At 43.3% G+C, this 19,479-nt stretch overlaps 1 protein-coding gene across 1 annotated transcript in view; it reads left to right on the top strand.

Annotated features, from left to right (window-relative positions):
• Positions 1-3,928: 3,928 nt before the first annotated feature.
• The window catches only part of LOC308109195 (ankyrin-1-like), a gene marked incomplete at its 5' end in the record, with an annotated part of 105,367 nt that continues 89,816 nt past the window's right edge, over positions 3,929-19,479 (top strand). Inside the window, one exon of the mRNA XM_080462619.1 lies at positions 3,929-4,042. Coding sequence (XP_080318745.1) covers positions 3,929-4,042 — 114 coding nt within the window. The remainder of the gene's footprint in view (positions 4,043-19,479) is intronic.

Raw genomic sequence — 19,479 nt, 5'->3', positions numbered from 1 at the left:
AAGAAAAAGTCAATATTTTAGTAAACCCAAACAATTACTCTGGAAAATGGCTCTAATTGCAACATAAAGCCAATTTTAAATGAAACTTTCTGGTTCAAAATATAGTGAAACGTCCAAAAGACTTCTCCTACAGCTGTTGCATATGGGTGTTCTTACAAAATCCCCCTGACAGCATGGCTTTGAGGCTAGTTTGAGAGCAACCAGGACACTTATCTTTCATGGCAGCATCACTGATATCTCAGCTCGGGTCTCAGTGTTGTGTCGTGCCACTATTAAGGAATTTGTTAAAGAATCGGTGTCTGCTTTGGTGGTTTGGCCGAATCGGGCCAGTTTTGGCCCAGAGGCCTCATGTTTGACATCCCTGGTTTCAATGGATTAAATACATAAAATGACCAGTTTCTCGTTAATTCTATTACTCCTAATAGTGTCCAGGTATTAACCTGCCGTCGAGATCGGCTCCAGCCCCCCTCCACCTCCTCAGTTGGATAAAGTGGGAGATGGATGGATATTATGGAAATCAGTGTTTTAAGTTACAAATTGAACACATCTGAAAGTACAAAGGAGAATAATAACTTTCATATCTCCGTCACTTCTGGCTGCTGCTGCTGCTGCTTCTCCTCCTGGGAAAAGTGAATGAGGGTATTACCATCATCAGTCTGCTGTTATTGCACTGAGATTAGCCTGAGACGTGGGGCCACACACACACACACACACACACACACACACACACACACGTTGGCATAGTGTTTTTGTTCAGCTGGTGCCATTCGGGTCAGATTCAGGCGTTTCTAAGAGTTTTATCAGTAATGAGCAACATCACATCAACAGTATAAATTGATTTTATAAAGCGTAAATGACAAAAAAAAATTAATTCAATCATGTTTATGGACATTTTATCACTCCTCATGTCTCTCCTCTTCCTCTTATCTTCTCCTCATCTTCTCTCCTCTCCCTCTTCCCCTCTCCTCTCCTCTTTGTTATTCTCATTTTGTGGGTCGCACCTTTCCCCCACACGTAGCCACTTATGTCCCACCCTCCTCGCCTTCAGCCAGTCAGGAGCCTCCCCTGCGGTCACGTGACCTCCTGATGGAGCCTCCGTCCGTCTCCTCCCTCAGCCTTGCTGTTAATATTCAGAGGCTGCAGTCTATCGACATCACTGACAGTAAACCCAGAATAAAACAACGCCCAGACGGAGAGCTGTAAATAATCCTCCTCCGAGACCCGGGTGTGTTGTTTGTGAAGCTCGTGGTACCTCGGAAAACAAACCGCATCTTTTTTTCTCCTCGTTCGTTCAAAGCTGATTGAAAGTATGTGATTGGCCTGAAGGTGTGTGTGTGTGTGTGTGTGTGTGTGTTTCCCCCCAGAACTGAATATATCGCTTCATTATAAATAATGCATCAGTCTCAATAATTCATATGTGCACAGCAACCTGCATGCACCTGTGAATCACATTCTGATTGTGTGACACAAAAGGAAGTGTGCATGCTGGTGTAGTGGTTCGCACTGTTGCCTCACAGATACGGGATTCCTGGTTCGAATCCGGAGTTTAGGCCCTCTCTGATGAGTGTCAGTGTTCTTGGATACAGTGGCTGGCTCACTAAGATGCACTAATGCTCTTAATGCTATCGCAGTGGAAATAGGATTTATTGATTGCATTCAGTCTCAATGAATTAGTTCTGTCCTGTGGTGTTTATCCATAAGATAAGATATCCCTTTATTTATCTCGCATGTGGAGAAATTTGCAATCTTGCATCTTCCTCAGCTCATTTTCTTTGACAAACCAGAGGAATGACTTATAAGTGAGAGTCTGCTGTTATCGCACACTATTTCTATTATCAGTAATGGTCGTCGTGCTTTAGCGGTCTGTTTACACGACAACGATGTTCGCAGCCACTGACTACATAACCTTTTCAAAATGGTTCCCATGGTGGAACTATTTGGAAACATTCCGTCTCCGTGGGAATGGACGAAAACACAACTGTTTTGAAACGCTACTGGTCCTCGTCTCCACGGCCGTAGTCGCTAGATCTTGTGTTGAGTTGATGGATTTTAACAGTTTCCTCAGTGTCATGACTCCCAGTCCCTATTCTCCTGGGACTTGAGAGTTTTATTTTGACGGTCGCCGTAACATCAATCCAACTTCGTCTGTCCACTAGAGAGTCTGTGTTCTCCTGAACGTGACCAAGTTTTACAACAAGCAGTTTTTAACCCTGAAAATAATCAAAAGACAAAAGAAAAAGCTGCAAACAGTCTTAAAGTGATGCAATCATATCTGAGAAACATTTGACCAGATTATAAAAAAGAAAAAAGCTGATTTTAATGAACCGAACCAAAATGTTTGTCTTGATGGATGAAATCAGTTTGAACTTTTTTCATGTAAACACACCTTCAATGTTTTTGTTTTAATATATATTTATACGCGGTTCATCTGTCTCTTGAGTAATTATAAAAAGTGTTTTTAAATTTTAATGTTACTTTATATAATTTTTATACTATAAATTTGATTTGTTGTCAACTTTTTCTTCTGTTGTTACTTATTACATCTTTATTTCTATACAGTCTGATATATTATTGAAATCACAAACATTACCAATGACAATATTTGTTGTCATGTGGTTTTTCAATCAATTTTTTTCTTTTTCGATTTTATGTCATTTAATAGGTTTTATGTTTTAAGCTTTTTTATTCTTATTTTTTTAATATTATATATTTGTATGCTTTTTTAACCTGAATGCATCTGATTTAAAAAAAAAAAATTTCTATACTTTTTGTCACAATTTTATTATTTTTTTTATTATTGTTTTGTAACTTAATGCAAATAAGTCCATTCATTAATTCATTTATCCATTAATTAATCCATTCATTAATTAATTCATTCATTCATTCATTCATTCATTCATTCATTCATTCATTCATTCATCAGGTTTGACCACAGACAAAGAGCAGCATGTTAATCAGGACAGTGTCTCTGAACTGAATGAGGAAGTTTCATAACAGGAGCGTCATGGCTGCACAGTTTCTGCATATTGTGATATTCTGGACTCCCGTCGTGTCGTTGGATGTTTTTCTCCCTGCGTGAATTCTCGTCCTCCTTTCCTCTCCCTTCATCTCCCATCCATAGCCAGCTGGTACTACGCAGAGGTATTCATCCATCCATCCATCCCTTCTTTATGTCCCAGCTGCTCCTTCTCTACCTCTCTGCCCCCTCCTATTCGCACCCCCCTCCTCCTCCTCCTCCTCCTCCTCAGCCTCCTTTCCTCTGTCATTCCCCTGCTCTTCATATGTCCCGGCGAGACGCTGCAGTGTGAGTGTGAGTGTGTGTACATGGAGGATGGCTCAGTGTTCAGGTGCAGGCGGTGGACTCGGGGAACCAGCCGGGCAGGCAGCAGGATCTCATCATTTACCCACAAAGCAGAGCTCTCTGCTTGGCTGAGGGCTGGAGCTTGAGCCCCACCACCACCACCACCACCACCTCCACCAACATCCTCATCTTGGACCTCCAACCCTGAAGCTCTATTATTGAAGCTGCGAATGAGCTCTTTTTTTGTACAGTATTGTTTATGAAGAGGACTGATTCCGCTGAGTGTCCAAAAGATTTTCTTCTTTTTTTATATTTGCGATAATTGGCTATCATTTTGCACTTTGAGCACTGAGCAGAGGAAGCAGCCGCCCTCTCGAGGTGGATTTGGAGGAAGTGAAGCACAGGAGTATGTTCTGCCTCCGTCCTGCCCCACTCTGGACCTTTGCGTCTGCACGGTGTGGATAGCCCCTGAGGGAGCCGAGCAACAAAAGAGGAGAAGAACAAGGCTAAGGAAGTCCACACCTTTGGGAAGGAAGGAAAAGACAATCAGGAGCCGAGAGAGAGAGACTTTCTCCATCCTTTTCTCCTCTCGTTCCCACCTGTGTGGATTAATTGGGCTGGAGCAGCATGGCGCACGCCGCCTCGCAACTGAAGAAGAAGGCGGATGAGAACCTCAACGCTGCGGAGGAAGAGGAGAAGAAGAAGAAAGCAAGAAAACGATCCCGAGAAGTAAAGAAAAAGGTAGAGGAGGTGGGGGTGGGGTTGGGGGGGGGGGGGGGTGCTGAGTTTGGAAGGAGAGCATCAGTCTAGGAAGAAGAAGAAGAGGGGGAATTGATGGAGGAATGAGAGCAGAGCGAGAGAAAAAGCTTCAGACGTGTCGGTCTAGTGGAGTTGAAGAGCTTCTCTTTTGTCGTGATGTAGCACACACACACACACACACACACACACACACACACACACACACACACACACACACACACTCACTCACTCTGTGGGGTACGCGGGGTAGTCCCAGTGGGATTACTGAGAGGGGGGTGGGTGAAAAAAAGGCAGAAAGATGGATGAGCAGAGAGCACATGCAGGAGAAAGACGGGGGGGATCAGTGGAGGAGTATTTTAAGCAGCAGTAGTGACACTGCTATTGCAGAGTTATAAAACATCCCTGACAGATGTGAGGAACTCGCTGTGCTGCTATTATTACTGTGGGAAAACAATAGAAATAGATATATACGACCCATAGGCACGCACTAAACTTTCAGATTTCCTCATTTTCATCATCAAATTATACTTCAAGTCTAATTGTTTTCAAATAGTGCTTCCCTTTTTTGTTTTTTTATTTTAATTGCAACCTTAATCGTGTGTTTTTTTTCACCAACCGGCATCATGTTTTGCTTTTAATTGGGTGGAAAAACTGTAACACGGCCCAAAGCGTCTGCAGTCACACCCTGCGGTTAGTGTGTGTGTGTGTGTGTGTGTGTGTGTGTGTGTGTGTGTGTGTGTGTGTGTGTGTGTGTGTGTGTGTGTGTGTGTGTGTGTGTGTGTGTGTGTGTGTGTGTGTGTGTGTGTGTGTCATGGTACAAGGACAAAGTTAAGACTTGACACACCAGCATCTCTGTGAGGTGATCAATAGGTCTGACTTGTGATCAATAAGCTGAGTGTAAATGTGTTGGACGTTGATGTAGAGTTCAGTGCTTGAATAACTGTGTTGACCTGTGTGTGTGTGTGTGTGTGCGTGTGCGCGTGTGCGTGTGTGCGTGTGTGCGTGTGTGTGTGGATCCAATACAGCTGACCTCATTCCCATCAAGGTCAACGTAAAGAGAGGCGACCCTGGCGGGGGGTCACATGAAAATAAAGTTTTTCTTTCAATGTGTTAATAACCCAGCTGTGCTGTGACGGTACACGGGGAATATTTTCCCAGCTGATGAATTACAATGAAGTTTATTTTCCCTCGTGACAGTTTAAGCTTTCCTCGGTAATTTTCCTCACCTAAAACCAGGGGTGTCAAACATATTTTAGTTCAGGTTAATTTTATTTCGAGTGGGCTGCACCGGTAAAATAGTGTAACCTTTAAATTTAACCTGGAAAGTTTTTCTTTGTCGTGGCGCAGAGTATTCGTGACGAAAATGTTGATGTTTTCACAAAATCAAACAATTACTACGGAAAACTAATATTTAGAACATAAAGTCATCTAATCCAGGAGAGTCAGTCACCAGGCTTGTGGGACAAATCCAGCCCGCAACAGGCTCCAAGCAAATTTTAGAAAATACAAAGAAAACATAGATTTATACACCCGAGATTCGAGCTGAGATGTCGCTGCCGTGAAAGCTCGCTACCTGGTTGCTATCAAAGTAGCCTTAGAGCTATGCTGTCAGGGGGAGTTTGTAAAAACACCCATAAGGCAACGGTTTTTTATTTATTTATTTTTTCAGAAAGTTCCATTAAATTGCCTTTACATTGAGATTAGAGTCATTTTCTGTAGTAATTGTTTGGTTTTTGCAACAATATCAACATTTTCACGTATATGACAAAGAAAAACTTTTAATTTAAAGGTTATTATTGGACTATATTACCAGTCTGGCCCACTTAAGATGAAATTAGGCTGAATGTGACTCCTAAACTAAAAAGAGTTTGACACCGCTGCTCTAATAGGACGCGTCTGAAACAACATTTATTGATGTCTCACATTTTATTGTGTTTGCGTCACATCCTTCCATCTTTACATTGGAATTGGTATCGTTTTCACCGTATGCCTCATTGTAGGTGAAAGGACAGTGGCATGTGTCTGAATGTCCTCCGCTGTAGCGGACTGACAGAGTTGAGAAACTTTGATGTGGTTGAGGCCACGGCGTGCACAGATGCAGCAGTTAATGACGAAAACTGCTGCACGGCGACGTTCATGATGCGTCCAGGACGCTCAGACAGGAACTGAAGGCTCTAACATTGAGCCTGACGAGTAAAGATGGAGGAGAAGAGCTTTGACCTTGACGGCGGCTGAAACGCGATCGCCGCATGATGCTTTGGCTTTTAGGGGGCAACAGGTTACGGGAACGTGTTGCTGTGGTAAGTGGGGTGACGTCAGCAGCTTCCCGGGTGTTTTGTAGCGCAACACCATGGCGGGAGTATCAGCTATCCAGGGCTCACTCAAGGTAAATCTATAACTCCGTCTCCCCGGGGCTGATCCTTGGCACCAGGGGGGCAAAAAAATCTCCTCAACCGTCCGCGGATCATGCCACCTCATTACCTGCCTTCCACTTTATACGCCTGTCACACCGCCGTGCAACAAGCTGTCAGAAAATATTAAGTGGACACACTTTTTTTCCTCTTTGTGTCCACAACAAAGAGAAAAACATCCATCTTCTCTGAGGACGCTTCAGTTTTGATGCAGTGAGTGAACTGTGGGCGGAAACGTCTGACCCACGTTTTAGAGCCACGACGCAAAACTCGCGTCACGTTTTGGGTGTCTGTTTACATGACAACGCTGCCGAGAGCCACTGAAAATGCAACTTTGGGAAAACGATTCCCAATGTGGAACTTTGGACTCGAACTTTGTCTTCGTATTGACAGCCGAAAGGATGCTGCTGTTGCATGTGCACCACGGCCGTGTGCACAATCAGAACAATGTTTCCTCCGTCGTGTCATGACTCCCAGTCCATATTTTCCTGGACTTGGTAGTTTTACAGTCGACAGTCACCGTAATAACAATCCAACTTGGTCGTCTGTCCATACGAATGTCTGTCTACTGCCATTGTTCATGTTTAGAGTGGATTGTTCTCTGTTGTCTTTTCTGGTTTTCTCCCCCAGTAGAAAACGTGTAAGGTTAATAGATGCCTGTGTTCGTGGCCTTTCTGTTTGGTGTCTGCATGTTCTCCCTGAACTTACATGTTTTCCAGTAGAGCGTCGTCCTCCTCCTATTATCCAAAGACACTTTGCTCAGATTAGAGTCGAATTGATTCTTTGAATTGTGTCGCGTTGGCGTGTCGGCTCTGTAATGGCCTGGTGGCTTTTAGCCCGCATCAGCTGAGATCAGCTCCAGTCCTCCTGTCGCCCCGGAGTGGAATTAATCGGGTGTAGTAGAAAGATAAATAGATGGATGGATCACTTCCTGGAAGGATCCCTGAGTGGACTGCACTGATTGTTTTCTTTAATGGTGATTTCACAGTGGCACCAAACCGTTTGATCCGACTGGAAAACTCGTCTACTTCCCACCACGATTTCCACTTTAACCAGTTTAACTTCAAACTGCTTCACCACGAATGTCGATGGACGTCAGCACTGGATTTTGGTGCAAAGCTTCACACTGCAGCACTGCTCTGGGCACATTTTGGTTTGAAGCCAAATGATGAATATATCTAATGAATACACGTTGATATCTTGATGCCTGCGTTTGACAAAGTTGTATTCGTCGGTGGTTGGGACTCCTGCCCGTCGCAGGCATTAATCACAGGAGGGACAAAGGAGTCACTTCCTTGAAAACCATAATCAACCTCTCAAGCACAGCTATTGAGAAAATGTTTTGTTTGTTGGGAACGTCAACTCTGACTCAAATCACACATTTTGGTGATTGTATGTGCACAGACTGAACTTTGGCAACCATTTTTATTTTATTTTTTAAACCTGTAAAGCACTTTGTGCTGCATATTTGGCATTTCTCATGGTGAAATCAACTCCTGTTTGGTTTGAGAGACGGCATTACTGTATTTCAGTAGATGTACCAGTTATCTGTACTTCACAAGACAAATTGTTCCATTTTTCTTATCCAGCGCTCTAACATTAAAAATCTGTGAACAAACTGCATGTTCCGTTACATTTTGGTGATAATTACACACCAAACGTCAACTCCCGGTTGCAACGTGACAAACAAGGCTGCATGAGGTCTGCCTCCTTTGACTTGCAGCTCTCTGTTTAGAATTGATCCAGTAATGCATCGGGTGCTGTGTTCTTTATGTTTCTGGTTTCAGGAAGCTGGAAAAACAAAAGTCGTGCATTAGCAGCGCCGGCTGCCATTAGAGCTATTAGCTGAACGCACCAAACAAACATGTGAGCTCTTAAGCTGCAAGACAAGAGGAAAGTTGTGGTGATGGTTTACAGATCGGTTCGCTGGCAGCTCACCGGACAGAAGCAGATTGCCTTGCTCATCAGAAGGTTTGGATGCTCTGCTATGCTTTTGGCCGACCACCTGGCCGACACTCACGCTGACTCACTGATTGGCGTTAGCACTACTAAAACGGCAGCGCAGGCTCGTTGGGATGAAGCCTCGTCATATGTTTGACTCATTTTGGAGCACAAACAGTGATGTGTGTGCAAAGAGCTGAATTAGCAGTGGAAGAGGGCGATGCTGCCTCCAGCGGGGAGTCAAACTGGCACCGGGACAAGAATCAGCGTGTCGAACCAAAAAGGCTTCAAGGCAGGAACAGAGTAATGGAAACAGTCCACTCAGACAGAGTTTGGCATCGCTTCTCCGTCTCCAAACTGTTTCCTTTATCGTTTTGGAGCTCGTCCAGAGTGTGGCGCCGGCTCAGTGGTGACCTCCGACCTTCACCTCAAATAACACAGGCCCTGACTCCACAATCAGAACATGGTTTAAGAATTACATACATGAGCAATGTTTTGGTCATTTTTTTTATTTTTTTTTAGCACCACAATACATTTTTACTTTTTAAAATTTCTATGTTTTTTTTATAAATCAAGGATAATAGTTTTCTTATTTCAGAGGGTTTTTGCTGTTGTTTCTTGTTGTCGCCATGAGTTGTTGTTTTTTTTAATAGCCTTTTTTTCGGACATTTGTTCAAAATAGTTTACTCAAGTAACATGACACATTTTTACAAATTTCTTTAATTATCTAAATTTCGGAATACATTTAAATGGATTTTTTAATTCGGTTTATTTATTTATTTATTTATTTCAATTTATTTTTTAAGTATTTTTGGGGGGCTGAAAACATTTGAAACTCTTTTTGGAGCTGTTTTCTTTCTGTGTTCTTTTCTTGTCTGCTGTTTATCACAAAACAACAAACCTATAAAGACAATCTCCTGGATCATTAATCGTGTGTAAGCAAGCAAAATGTATTTTCCTATTATAATTTTCTCTTGAGTTCAGGCAAAGGGGCTTTTCATGTCTCTATGTGAACGTGACATGTTTTTTGCAGAGTTTTGTCCGGACAAAAGAAAACCATTTAAAGGAGGCATAGTGTTCAAAAATACGATTATATCCTAGTATTTTGTAACGGCACACATATTTGTTTTGGATTGCACAGCTATATGAAGAAGATCTGAGTGAAACCAATGTCCGCTTGTATATGCGACACGAAGTAAGATGGTAAACTGTGTTGACGCTCAAGCTTTAACGTCGAGATGGCTTGAACGTAATTTAAAGTACGCCGACAGCTGAAAAAACCCAGCTGGTTACATTGTGCCATGAATAAATCTGTGCATTCACTTGAGAATAAGACATGAGGTAGGAGGGGATGACACTAAACAAAGGTCTCGAGCAGGCAGCGATGACTGAGGCGTCTTTTATCCCGAAGTGAGACGAGGATGCGAGGTCGCGGGGTGGGTGGGGGGGGGGGAGGGACACGCTGCTTCTTCTGAGGTTTATTTTTGGGCAGGACTCGACTCTCTCGCTGCCTCTCTTTCTCTCTCCCCCCACCCGGATCTCTCCATCCCTCCACGGGTGTGTGTCAGCTGGCAGCAGGCTGCATTGTTCTGCCACACTTCAGCTCCTGGTAGCGGGGGGGGGGCGCTGGAGGGAGGTGGGCACACACATAGAACTCCCCTGTGACCAGGCATTGTGCCGCATTAATCCCCTGACGCTTATTTAAGCCAAGATTCATATTTGAAACCTGCTCACTCGACGAGTCTTTGTCCTCCGCTGCTGATTGAGAAAACTCAATCTGACCAACAATTAGCCTCTCAGCTGGATGAGCGAGAAGATCCCGTTTTCAAATGTCCCGAATGGGCGAAATCCATTACATCTGTGATTAATTAACCGTATGATCTCCTTGTCACTGATTGCACCGGTGCTGTTTCTGATAACCTTCTTGCCCAAACGCCCAGCGAAGCACCTGAGACAGGTCATGATCACGGCGGTCATGATCGCAGCCACAGCAGCACATAAAATGGTCTTTCCATTTCTCTTTGTCTCCTCTTCATCTTCTTTCACTCTGCCCCCACATGCGTTAAACTTCAGATTGCGTGTGTGCTGGGGTGGATTTGCTTAGCGGGGGATGGGATGCACCCATCGAGTCAATATATCCCAACCCTTCTCCCTAATTATCCCATGTACATGACAACGTTTCAAGTGAAAACACATCATTTTTGCATTTTTTGCTTCACACAAGTTTTGTGTTTACATGGCAGCGTTTTGAAAACGACGTCTGTTTCAACGGAAACGTCAGAAATGCTGAAGATAATGTTTGTTTTTTAGTGTTTGGTCACAACGATGTACAATAAACAACAATAATGGGACTGCACGGACACTCGTATGGACAGATCACCAAGTAGGATTGTTTTTCCGGTGGCTGTCAACTATAAAACGACCAAGTTCCAGGAGAAAATGGCCTGGGAGTCGTGACACGACAGAGGAAACATCGTTCTTATTGTCCAGCTACTGAGCATGTGCAGAACAATTGTTTATTACGGTCCTTGATGCGCATGTGCAGTAGCAGCGTTTCCAGAAAGTTTGCATTTTCCCTTATTTACATGACGGAGTGTTTTCAGAAACGTCCACCCTCAGACCTCTGCTGTTCCGTTTAGCTGCAGTCATTTCTCACCTCTGCTGCTTTAATATTCAACAGAAAAACAAAGTAACCGACGAAATGTGAGAAATGACTCATGAAAAGATCAGGGATTCAGCATAAAACTTTCTCCTCTGCCCACTGTTGCCGCGTTTTGTCACTTCTCACTGTGAAACTGTTGAAATAGCAACACTTTCCTCCTGCGCAGTGTCGGTCTATATTAGAAAACGAAAAAGTGGCTTGCTAATGTCTTCAAATGGGAGTAAGGTCATTTATCCAGAAGTTAAATACGTGATGGTTCCCAAGCTGGAGCACCAGATTCCATGGAGTTACTGTCTGACAAGTGAAACATGGAGGCTAAACCCGGGAGAGAGTGCTATGAATTATAGAAAGACTCCATTGCAGGGCAGAGGACGGAGAAGTCCGAGACCTTAAAGGAAACAAATGCAATAAAGAAACAGCAGGACATGAGATTGATGTTTGACTCGCAGGAGAATAATGGGAGCATGTTGTTTTGTGCCAGAGGATTGGTGCAGAGCCTGGCGGAGCTGTGTGATTGGTGGGCTGAAGAGAGGAGGGGAGAGTGAACACATCCCTAACATGCTGCGAGAAAGAGAGGGGGGGGAAAAGGAGGAAATCAAATGAAAATGAAGGGTTATTAGAGACGGCGTGCCGAGGGAGATGGAGTGAGATCAAGGCGAGCGATTGATGAAGTGGGAGAGCTGACGGAGTGCTGGAAATAAAGGGAGGAAATTGGAGAGTGGGCAGAGAGAGGGAGAGAACGACAGAGAAGATGTGGATGTTGTTAGTTAGGCCTTTTATCCTCCCATCCTCCGCTTCCCCGCAGCCCTGCTCGCTCTTCTCTCCTCTGCAGTGGAACATCGACACTAAGAACTGGGACAGTCCATTCATTTATTCAGCACACACACACACACACACACACACACACACAATTGCATCTCAGCAGATTTAACCCGTTCTCTCCCCTCATTTCACTGAACCAACCACACTCTCTGCCTTTTGTGTCGCCGCCCACAGTTTAGTGTTTAACGCAGGGAAATCACAACACGGTGTATTGAGTTAATCCCACTGAGTGTGTTTGTGTACACAACATTTCCTACGTGGTGATTACATTGTAGAGCACATTTCAGTTTAGAGGCAACGTTCAACCTAATTTCATCTTGAGTGGGATGAGCCGGATCGGTAGAATAGTGCCATAATAACCTTTAAATTTGAACTAGAAAGTGTATTTTTTTGTTTGTTTCAGCACAGAGTATATGTGATGAAAATGTCGATATTTTCACAAAACTAAACAATTACTAAGGAAAATGGTTATAATCTCAACATAAAGCCAATTTTAGTTTTACAAAATACAGCGAAATGCCCAAAAAAGTCCTCCTATAGCTGTTGCATTACAGGTGGTTTTATATACTCTTGTTTTCTTGGACATTTTTAAAACTTTGCTTGCTGATTTAGCCAGATTGGAGCCTGTTGCGGCCTGGTTTTGGCTCACTGGCCTTATGTTTGACACCCAAGGTGCGTTCTCGGACTCAGTGTCACAGGGCACGTTGCAATGAGCTCTATATGACTGGTATGTTTATCACCTGCTATCCCACAACGTGTTTCTTAAATGGCACATTGTTGGAGGAAACGACGACTATGACTCCCGTCAACATACAAGAATAACATCCACCATTCCGGAATTAATTGTAGGATTTCTCGTCACGGTTGGTTGCTCACTAGTTTAGTTAATCCTGTGAGTTTAGCTTAATTTACTTTCCCTTTTGATTCTTTCTCTGGACAAGAAATGATAATAGCACCCAGATACAATGTGTGTGATCGTGTGTGTTGGAATTGTGAGATGAATCAGAAAATCTCAATATATCGTGATGTTTCGGATCGTATCTGTGATTTACTGAGGGTTTTTACATGTCATTTATATGACGCCCCTGGATGATGTCGTGGTTAGCGAAAGGATGATTTGGATGTGATCAGGGAATCACCAGAGTGTCTAAAGATGGACAAAAGAAACCCAGAGGATTGTTTCATTTGCTGGTTGAATGCTTTGCGTGCTCTCTGTGGGTGAGGTGTTGATGTCTGGCTCCGGTCCAGCTGAGAGTCACGACATAGAGGGATGGTTCTGTGTGTGTGTGTGTGTGTGTGTGTGTGTGTGTGTGTGTGTGTGTGTGTGTGTGTGTGTGTGTGTGTGTGTGTGTGTGTGTGTGTGTGTGTGTGTGTGTGTGTGTGTGTGTGTGTGTGTGTGTGTGTGTGTGTGTGTGTGTGTGTGTGTGTGTGTGTGTGTGTGTGTGTGTTTGGGTGAGACAGAAAAAAAAAAAAAAACCTGCTGCTCTCCGGCTGAATCGGACATTTTGAAGATGAGCAGCAGGAGCGCTGCCTGGATCAGACAGACAGAAGCTTGTTTATTCACACAGAGCTCAACTTAAAGAGGGAAGGCTGGTCCAGACACACAATATCAGGTAGTTTCGAGAAAGAAAATTCAGCTCCGGCGAGGTGCCGACGGTAAACGCTGATTAAACTCAGCTTCCCCGGCTCGTCCTGAAATGACCCCTCGTTGTTCTGTGGCACATTTCAAAGTGTCGGTTTTAATAAAGCCGGAAACGCTTTGTAAAAATGCAGAAATGAACACGCTATTGACAAATTGATGATTTCTGTCTGGAAGTATTGAATGTGCTTTTCTTATCGTGACCATTAAATTAACTCCATATAGCAAGTAAACATAGTTATGCTTTTGGATATTCAGGGTTTGTCAAACAAATTTTAGTTCAGGGACCACATCCAGCCCAATTTCATCTTGGCTGGACGGGTAAAATAGCGCCATAATAACCTTAAAATTTAAACATCATAATTTTTCTTTGTTGTGCCACAGAGTGCACGTGATAAAAATATTCATATTTTTGCCAAAATCTAATAATTATAACAGAAAATGACTTCAATCTCAACATGAAGCCGATTTTAAATTTCCTACAACTGTTGCATCATGGATGTTCTTACAAACTCACCCTGACAGCACGGCTTGGAGGATAATGCCAGTTTGCTACCGTTCATGGGCAGTATCATCGATATCTCAGCTCGGGTCTCAGTGTTGTGTTGTGTCTCTTAAGAAATTAGTTAAAAAAAAAAATAAAATCAATGTTCAATCTATTTTCTTGGTGGTTTGACCAGACTGGAGCCTCTTACAGGCCAGTTTTGGAGCACGGGGCTCGGCTCTTACGTTTGACACCCCTGGATTAGTTGATGATCTCTGGCTGGACTTCAGCTCTATGAGTTACCCTCATCTGAATGAAGATTGATAATTAAACTGTGTCGGACATTAAAATGGCAGCCGCCCCTCAAGAGTCTCTGTGAGGTTCGCGGTCTTGAGTCCGGGGAGTCAGCAGAGGGAGGCAACAGCCGTGCTGATGTTGAACACGCAGCTAAAGTGCTCTATTGATTTACCGAGCAATTTCCTAATTAACTTTGGACTCTGTAACGCTGAAGCCTGCTGCTGCCCACACAGTGCAACTCATGTCTGCTTCCTTTGGGGCTCAAGGTCACTCGTATACGTCAGTGAAATCACACGCGTTTGAAAGGTAATTCACAATATATTAACGGTGAATTCAACATTTTCTTCTCTTTTTTTCCCCCCACTTCACAGTCTTGACTTTATATTATTGACATAAGATTGAAAGTCAAAGAAACCGTTGGTTTTTAAGGATGTGCTTTTCAAACATGTCCGTATGGCCGACTTCTAATCTTTATATGTAGATATTGTGTGGCTTGACCAGTCAGGGTGTTTTCATCCTAGTGCAGGCCAGCGTGAGCATGTGAACGCCATGGTTTGCACTGCGTTTCATTGCTGTTGTTGTTTGTTGGTTTAATTCAGGGAGGTTGAACACATTTTAGTTCTGAGCAGCCCAATTTTATCTTGAGTGGACCAGACCGGTAAATTAGAGCTATAATAACCTTTCAGTTTAAACTTTAAAGTTTTTCCTTGTTGTGGTGCCTCCTGTGGGCCTATTTTGGCCCATTTGCCTTATGTTTGACATCCCTGACTTAACTGCTGACTCTAAGTGTGAATTTGAGCAGTTTTGTGATTGATAATGTATTTTACATTTTTTTACACCAGTATAACCACTCTGGAAGAGTTCTGGAAGACCTTTGTGTTGAAAATGGAGTTATTTTGTATTTATTGCTTTGGTTTGTTTGCATTTGTTTAGATCAGGAGTGACGAACCTATTCATTGTGAAAGTTTTTGCTCTTATAGATCCTTATATGGTTAAAATATATATATATATTTTTCCTCAGTACGTTTTCGTTTCGACTTACATTTAAAGGTCCATCTTTTAATATTTAGCTGATGCTTTTAAGTTGTAATGTTTTTTTCATATTGTGGACCATTTTGAGCTGTATGAAAGGTGCTACATCAATAAGTTATATAAATAACTGGAGTTTTTTTCAAAGTAGTAGCTGTACATCAACGTGAAAAGAGGATTCACAAGCTGATAAACAAACCTTTGTAAATCTTTTTTGGCAAATTTGTTTAAAGAAATATTTTTGCATTTTTTATCAGAGTTTTCTCCAATAATCTTAGAAATTTGATCCAATTTGCTATATTGTAACTTTGTTGACCATTTGTTTGTTTTATGACTGAACTGTCTGCAAAATACATTAAGTTATCATTAACATAAGCCATCAGTCCTGCCCTGTTCAGTATTATTGTCCAGATATGATGAAAACATGCGTGTATGGGTATTTAGGTTGCTCACATGCGCCACACACGGTCCCTGTGGGTGCAGCGAGCGCTCGGCGTGCCTGTGGTCCAGGCCAGATGTTAATTTATTCATGAGCAGTGCTCCGTCTCTGTCAGGGAAGATTAGCAGCGAGCAGCAAATCTTCAGCTGAGGCTTCGCTTATTTTCTTCTACGTTTTCACTCTCAGTTCATAGTGAAATGACTTTGAGGTCTGATACCGTGTGTGTGTGTGTGTGTGTGTGTGTGTGTGTGTGTGTGTGTGTGTGTGTGTGTGTGTGTGTGTGTGTGTGTGTGTGTGTGTGTCTGTGTGTGTGTGTGTGTGTGTGTGTGTGTGTGTGTGTGTGTGTGTGTGTGTGTGTGTGTCTTGTCCAGATGTCTGACTACCTGTTTCCTGTTGGGGCTGGTCAGCCTGTCTCTCTGCTTCTCGGTGACCAAACTCGCGCACGTTGACGTGCACGCGGCCTGACATCAGCACAGTGCCTGTAATCCAGCTGCAGAGCAGCATCACCCCCCGTCATCCAATCAGAGGCGAGCCGAGCCGAGCTGCCAGCCTATTGTGAGGAAACCAAACAGGAGACATGGCTTCCCTCTGATGCAGGGTGATGCATGTGTCTCGTGTCTGGAGTTCATTTACTCATCTCGGCTCTCTGGGACTTGATAAATGCTCCTTGTGACACTGGAGCTGCAGTGAAATGTGGAAGGAATGATAGAAAAAAGGCAGCGGAGGAGTTTGTGTATTTATCCTCCTCCATCTGAATCTCAAGTGCTGCGAGAATACAGAGACTGCAGTAACCAGGCAGCCAATCAGACTGCAGCACTTATCAGCCAGTCAGGGGCAGGACAACACACACACACACACACACACACACACACACACACACACACACACACACACACACACACACACACACACACACACACACACACCCAGTATTGACTTTAGATCAAACACATACTTCATGTAATTGATGACATATTCGGATCACAAACTGAGACACGTGTTTCCTGTTATTTGCATGAAATAAATAACATGCACATTGTCCGTGCACATGCATGTTCCTCCTGCTGCAGTTAAAGCAGTACCCCCGGCAGACCACTAGGGACTGATAGAGAACCTGAAAGTTAATGATCAGGATAGTGTTTAGGATCTACATGTGAGTCATGCTGGTCTGTATGTGATCTGTTTAGTTTCAATTCTCACATCAGAGGACGACTGGCCCATTTCAACTCATTCTCATTTTATTTGCTTCGTAAATGGTGTTTTGTTTTGTTTTTTTTGCCCTACATGGCAACATATATGATGTTATTCTATAAAGGAACATTATGGTAAACACAGTTTTGTTTGGATGTGATGAGACAGGCGAGACGAGGTTGACTCTGCTGACTGCAGGAAGCTAACAGGTGTGTAACATCTGTGTGCAGACAGATGTGCTGCCTCCTGTGTCACAGGTTGAGCTGCTTATCACAGCCTCGGCACCACCAACGTGTCTTTTTTTTTTTTTTTTTTTGTAACCAATCTCTCCTCTCCCACGACACGAAGTGAACCCGTGAAATTTAGGAGCCCCAGTTGCCATGGCAACCCCTTTCTCTACCCTATTGCTCCCTCCCTCCCTCCACAGATGTCATAAAACACCGACGACGACGGATCATTAAACTGTGCATGTGTGGGGGAGTGATATGATCCGGGGGGCATGTGGTGGCGAGCGGTGGGAGCTGCAGTGACGAAACATGTTAAAGAAAGTGTGTCTTTCTCTTAGAATCAAAGGCATGAATTGACCAATCGTACCGCGAAGCTGCAGTGATTTTCATCATGGATTTATCCATCACATAGTCTCTTGTTTCATATTGTTGGAAATATAAAGTCTGTGGGGGCTTGTTTGAGAACCTTTAGTCTTTTCTACATCTTGAATAAAACATTTCAAACTATTAAAGGATAAACGGCACCCACTGGATGCGGGAGACGGTTCCTGGAGGTATTAGATGGACATTGTTGAGGACAACAGCAGCGAAGAAGTAACCAAGAAGCACAGAGGTTAAGACGCTTTAAAAAGTTCCAAGTGAAAACGCATCGTTTCAGAAAAGTCTTGTGTTTACACCGAAATGGTAGAAACGCTGAAAACGATGTAGTTGGCATGTTGGGCCACTAGTGGGTGCTGTCGTCTGTTTTCGTATTGACACCACACACACATGCCGCAGAGAACTATTCGCTCTAAACCATAGGTTCATGGGTCGTTGGACAAAAAAACACACCGACAGTTTAAACACAGAACAATGTGTTTATGTAAGTGACCCAAGAATGATGTGAACGTTTACTGAAAAGAGACGGAGTCCTTGAGTGGCTGTAGTTATCGTAAAGGTATACCGAAGTCTGAGTACACTGTCAAAAAGCAGGAGGAGATGACGGAGTGAGTTGAGGTGGACGGATGGTTCAAGTCAGTTTAGGTTGACTTTTGGCAATAACCATTTTGGTCTTTCTTGGAATTCTGTTTTTGTACTTATACGACGATTCCTTAAAAAGTAATCAGTCAGACAAACAAGCAATCATTTTCTTTGCTTGTTGTCCTTTACAACAACTGAACAAGAAAAAAATAAAGAATAAGTGCAAAGTCACAATGAAGCCATCTTTTAAAGTCCATCCATTTGAAACGCTCAATTAAAACTTTGGTTTTTTTGCATTTCAGAAAAGTTTCACGTTTATATGGAAACGACAGAAACACTGACAACATTGCAGCTCGGTGAAAACGATATGAATTCCAATGTAAAAATGTAAGGATGTGACGCAGACAGGATACGATGTGAGGCATTGAATAAAATTAAATACGTTTCAGAAGCGTCCTACTCGAGCAGCGGTGTCAAATTCATTTCAGTTCAGGAACCACAGTCGGTCTAATTTCATCTTGAGTGCGGGAACCGGTAATAACGTTTAAATTTAAACTTTAAAGTTTTTCGTTGTTGTGACGCGGGATGTACGTGATGGAAACGTTGATGTTTACTACCGAAAATGGCTCCAATCTCAATATAAAGCTAATTTTGATGAAACGTTCTGGTGCAAAATAGAGTGAAGTGGCATTGTTCATGGTTTTAGGAATTCACCCTGACAATATGACTTTGAAGTGAGTTTGTTAAGCTTTCATTGCAGCACCTCCGATATCTCAGCTCGGGTCTCAGTGTTGCGTTGTGTCGACTACTTTTTTGTTAAAAAAAAAAATAAATCTGTTTTCTTTGAAATTTTCACCATTTGCTTGATGGTTCGACCTGATTGGAGCGTCTTGTGTTTCGGCCCACATACTTTATGTTTGACACCCCGGGGGTTCGAACCACATTGCATCCTGACGCCGTTCAAAGATCCTCAAAATTGACCCCGAGATTCCGACACTTACCTTTAATCCCGATTGGCAGTGGCTCGTGTCTTATTGATTTGAGAGTTCCTGTGGCACACTTCGCTGTCTCCCGTCTGTGTGTTTTAAACGCCAGAGGAAACCTCCAAATCCCGCTAATCTGTCGGCCGGGCCTCGGAGCCTCGTCTGTGTCGGTGCGTGTTATTTGTGTCTGTTTGAATAACCTTGACGTGCTGCACTTCGCCAGTTGTCTTTGCTATGCAGGGAGGGAACGGAGGAGCGTTGATCGAGCGTGCTGGTGGATTTTACTCCCGACCGTGTGTCCACAGGCACATGGCGACGCGAGCGGGGAGGACGT

Source organism: Lipophrys pholis (assembly GCF_963383615.2).
Source record: "Lipophrys pholis genome assembly, chromosome: 1".
Lineage (NCBI taxonomy): Eukaryota > Metazoa > Chordata > Actinopteri > Blenniiformes > Blenniidae > Lipophrys > Lipophrys pholis.
Note: the sequence above shows the minus strand (reverse complement) of the source record. Positions and strands in the feature narration are given on the sequence as shown.